The sequence below is a fragment of the Notothenia rossii genome, assembly GCF_949606895.1.
Source record: "Notothenia rossii genome assembly, chromosome: 8".
NCBI lineage: Eukaryota > Metazoa > Chordata > Actinopteri > Perciformes > Nototheniidae > Notothenia > Notothenia rossii.
The window spans coordinates 80,010,367-80,015,184 of NC_136906.1; the positions used below are offsets into that span (position 1 = coordinate 80,010,367).

The 4,818-nt window shown below is 41.3% G+C and overlaps 1 protein-coding gene across 1 annotated transcript in view; it reads right to left on the reverse strand.

Annotated features, from left to right (window-relative positions):
* Nucleotides 1-4,508: 4,508 nt before the first annotated feature.
* rnaseh1 (ribonuclease H1) overlaps nt 4,509-4,818 on the reverse strand; it is a 6,347-nt gene continuing 6,037 nt past the window's right edge. The window contains exon 8 of the mRNA XM_079643788.1: nt 4,509-4,746. Within this exon, the coding sequence (XP_079499914.1) occupies nt 4,645-4,746 (102 nt within the window). The 3' untranslated portion in view covers nt 4,509-4,644. The remainder of the gene's footprint in view (nt 4,747-4,818) is intronic.

The window sequence follows — 4,818 nt, forward strand, 5'->3', positions numbered from 1 at the left end:
ATCAATGTTTTGTAATTACCAAGAATAATCTGGTGTTTTTTAGTCGATGAGTAGTGCAGATATCACTGTGAAATCAATCGACAGTAATGGGAATACTTACTTCCGGGTGCACAATTCTCCGTTATCCAATGGGAATGGACGCTCACATTGCCTTTAAGGGCAGCCGACACAAACGAATGCCGTGCTTCCATGAGCGTCAAATCCCGCCGCAGATGGGAATACATTGCAATCAGTTGAAAGCTATTTGCGTCCCTTTAAGAAGCTGAAAGAGCCTAGGAGCGTCACAACTGTACGCCTCGGGACCCTGACCAAACGTTGCTCCTGGACGATTACGGAGTGATCCCCCCTCCCCCTCCCTGTGAGCCCAGTGGCCGTCTGCGAGACAGCGAGACACCGCGGAACCCAGCCCGAACACAGACACACACCCGCAGCCTGGCAGGGAGGAGAAATCGGCGGAGCTGCAGCTGAGAAAAGATTGTGTGTGTGTGTGTGTGTGTGTGTGTGTGTGTGTGTGTGTGTGTGTGTGTGTGTGTGTGTGTGTGTGTGTGTGTGTGTGTGTGTGTGTGTGTGTGTGTGTGTGTGTGTGTGTGTGTGTGTGTGTGTGTGTGTGTGTGTGTGTGTGTGTGTGTGTGTGGAAGACAGGTCTTTTCTGTGTTAGAGTTTTACTCGCCTGAGGGTTTGTGACTCTGCAGACCGTTTACATGCAGACAACATTCATAACACACAAGGGGATGGGTAAGAACCGGAAAAGCAGGACATGGGACCTTTAAAAACTCCAAATTGTGTAATTTACTGTCTATTTTTCTTTCTTTTGAATGCATTTTTGGATGAAAGGTGGTATGATAAGTAGGTAATCTATTTAATCTCCATCTTCATCTGTTACTTCTTGGCTCTGTTATGTTAAATAGTCATAATTAATTCACCTTCATTTTGGATGAACAGTAAATCGGGTTATCATAGTAGGGAAGCTAGAAGCAACATCTTTCTTTCAGTGTGTGTGCGTGTGCGTGTGCGTGTGTGTGTTATCCTGAAAATAAACCCTAAATGATCTTAGTCTGGGCTGTCTCACCGACCTGGAGCTCCTCCTGGTGGACAGTTTCCTGTATTACAGCCAGACCGAGTAATTTCTGCAGTCACCACAGAAATCAAACTAAACCGACCAATCAGAGGGGGGAGGTAGTGGAGTACAAATACTAATGACAATTTTTCTGGTATCAGTAGGCTACTTATTTTTCCGACGACTTTGACTTCTTACATTTTGAACACAAATACCTGTACTTTCTACATCTCACATTTTCCAAACAGGCTGGTTCCTTTAGTCTGAATGTGTGTTTGGTGGCGTGATCGTTATTATTTAGAGTCATTGCGTGCCTATTGATTTGAACACGATCCGTGTATCCATCATTTCCTGGTCTTCTCTAAAGAAGAGGGACCAATGAAAACGTTGTCATGTTGCCGTTGTTCAGCATGGAAACATTCATTAGCTAACAATGACATTATTGTTTTATTAATATAAAGGGAGGTCAGATACTCTTTAAAACAGCTGCTAGTTATGGGTACTTTTTACTTCAGTACATTTCAAAGCTCCATACTTTTACTTGAGTAAAGAAGTTTAGTCAGTTCTTCTACTTTTACCAGAGTATATTTAACTTAAGCCCCACTGACCCGGTTATGGGCCGAAATCGCGTCATTCGCAGGAAACAACGTCTAAGGAACCTTAATATTTAATAAAATATGAATATTTTATATCCATATAACGGAAAAAAAACTAATTTAACTGATCTTTTTCATTTTTTTTTTTTAAACTCTAAATGCTAACACTAACCCTATGAATTAGCCCCGAGCCAAAAATGCTAACCTATTACTGCACCGAAAATCACTCCTAGCATGCTTATTACTTATCCTAGTTGCACATCCAACACATCGTTTATGATCATAAGGAGACACCAAATCTATTGGTACTCACCTCAACACTCAAAGATTACAAATTCGCAGAGAAAATAACAAAAACGTAGATCAAAACATGTGGCGCTAGGTAGCCAAAAACGCTAACATGGCTTACCTTGGTCTTTGTCTGGTCAAAACTGGTCTTCAATGGCATTAAAACGATAAAAACGATGGTGTAGTTAATCCATAGGTTAATCCAATGTGTCTGTGTCCCCTTTGACATGTTCTGATAATCCATAAGCAATAAAACTGCTTTTCCGTTTCCAGATATCAGAGCAGGGATATTCCTACACTCAGTAGGGATGGGCGGATATTACGTTACGTTTCAAAATATCGATACTAGAGCCAATAGGATCGATACTTTTATACTTTTTTTCCCGTCTCCTCTACTCGTCAATTTCTTCAAAACACTATGTGCAAACGAACACAAGTATATGCTCTTTTCTTCTCTCTCCATGCTGACCTCCTCCCCTCGAGGCTCGCGTAGTGCGCTCCCTGCCTGAACGCCGATTATCAAGCTGACTCACACCAGCCGGCAGGGCAGGACAGCAGCAGCCAGCGACTCGCGAGTGCAACACACACACGCGCATGATGGCTGAGAGAAAGAGCAGCGTTGTGTGGAGCAATTTCAAAACTGGCAATTAAAACAAAGTGGCCAGAGTAGCGAACTGTGTTCTTGCACACATCACAGTTCGCTACTCTGGCCACTTTGTTTGCACTTTAAATTTGCAAAAGTAAAACGTTTATTTGTCTATAAAAACTGTCCTGTCTTGATTCATGAAAAATGAATTCAGATTTAGTCTACTTAGCTCAAAAACCATGTCATGTTGCTTCCCCCTATATGAAAATACATAATACGCTTTTCATTTAAAAAAGTATCGGTATTGATATCGGCATCGGCGATACTGGCCCTGAAATACTTGGTATCGGATCGAATCCAGATTTTGTGGTATCGCCCACCCCTAACGCTCAGCAGAAGATTGCATGCGCAGAGACGCAAGCTTCTTTTTTTAACATGTGAGTCTATGGGACGATTTCTCTTCGATTTTATTGGCTCTAACGGTCAGGAAGAGATGTCACAAGTCAACATCGAGCAAGGGGGGCTAGAGATATGCAAAATCCACCCAAATGGCCCCAGAAGGTTTTTTTTGCTAAATCTGTCTAAAAAGGTCGAATATCACTTGTTTTGCATCAATCTTGATACAGGGTACTTATTATGTGTTGTACTTTGGATTCCTAAAGCTTTTAGTCTACTAACCCATCATCCAAGGTTAGTTTTCACTATAAGTACAAAATATGTTTTGGACGGACACTATAATTTACAGCTTTTTACCTGTTCAATCTGAATTTTCTTTAAAATAAAAAACGAAATATTGATTCTGACTTTTCTACATCCAACTCACAGGTTTATCATTACTGTGAGAAAAAAGATTATTAATTTAACCCTTTTAGAAGGGAAGATATGGTCATTTGTTCTGGGAATGTCATTTTTGAGCCTGAAACCTGAAAAACAGGCTTGGGGCCTAACCGGTTGAGTATCTGTACTTCTACTTGAGTAAAGGATGTGTGTACTTTTGCCATCTCTGCCGACCAATCAGAGCAGTGTGGGGAGTTTAAAGTTATGAAGGGATACTATAGGTCAGGATTAAGGAAATACAGTTTGAACTGGTTATAAACTCGATAAATCAACCCAGGATTAGTTAAAGCAGATAACTCCAAGATATCCAGGGTTTGTTGAACTGGCCTCTGGTCTGCTTATATGTTTGTTTCACATAAATTGACTTTTTACCTGGTTTTAAGCCACATCTTTAACATACTCGATTAAATATAGGTGCTTTTTATTTCTATATTCTAACTGGATGAAGGGTTTTAGTTATCAGACAAACAAGCTGAGCAAACATTAGCAGCAGCAGAACAGTGTGCGAGAGAAACACGGATTAAAAGTGTTAAAAACTTTGAATAAAGTGGTTTCATGTTAAAAATCAGAAGAGAGGAGAAGTTGACAGATATGGTGGAGAAAACTGTCTTTTGTTCCCGTTTGAATAAAACGTTCCTAAACTTTCCTAAAAAATTAACAAAGCAACAATCCTCAGAAGAAACCTCATACTTTAATGTCATGCTGCATCACGGGCTGGGAAGACAGTGGCCCACCCCTCCCACAAACTGTCCACCCCCCTCCCCTCTGGCAGGAGGCTCCATCAGGACCAAAACCTCTCTCCACCTGAACAGTCTCTTCCCCTCCGCTACCGGCCTCTTAAACCAGGCCCGGCCCCCCGCTGACACTTACCTCAGACACAACGTAGTCTCTATATGCATTACATTTATGCACACAATGTTCACACTGATTACTGCACATATTCCATATCCTATAATTCATTCATTGCATTCGGTTTCCATGTCAATTACTGATTTATTTTATTGCTATATAACTGTATTTTATTACGGTGTCCTTAAAGATTTCTTGTTTTATTTTTTATGTCTCCACCGTGACATCAAGTCAAATTCCTCGTACGTGTGAACCTACCTGGCAATAAACCTGTTTCTGAAAATAAACATCCAGATGTGGAATAAGCTTTATTTAGAGCATAAACAAATAATTAAAATGAACATTGAACAGGAAATCGTCCTCTCCTGCAGAGAAACAGACCAAACTGTCCTGCAGCAAATCTCTTCTAAGTAAAAGTGTCTTTCTCCGAGCTACTGCTGCTGCTTCTTGGGGAGAGGCTTCAGCGCTCCTTCCCTCGACAGCCTGTCCGCCTCCTCGTTCCCTCTGAAGCCCGAGTGACCCGGGACATGCAACTGGAGGAAGAAGAAGAACAAATACATTTGTTTTCTGACCTGAAAAGGCTTTCTATGTGATTACCTCAGCTC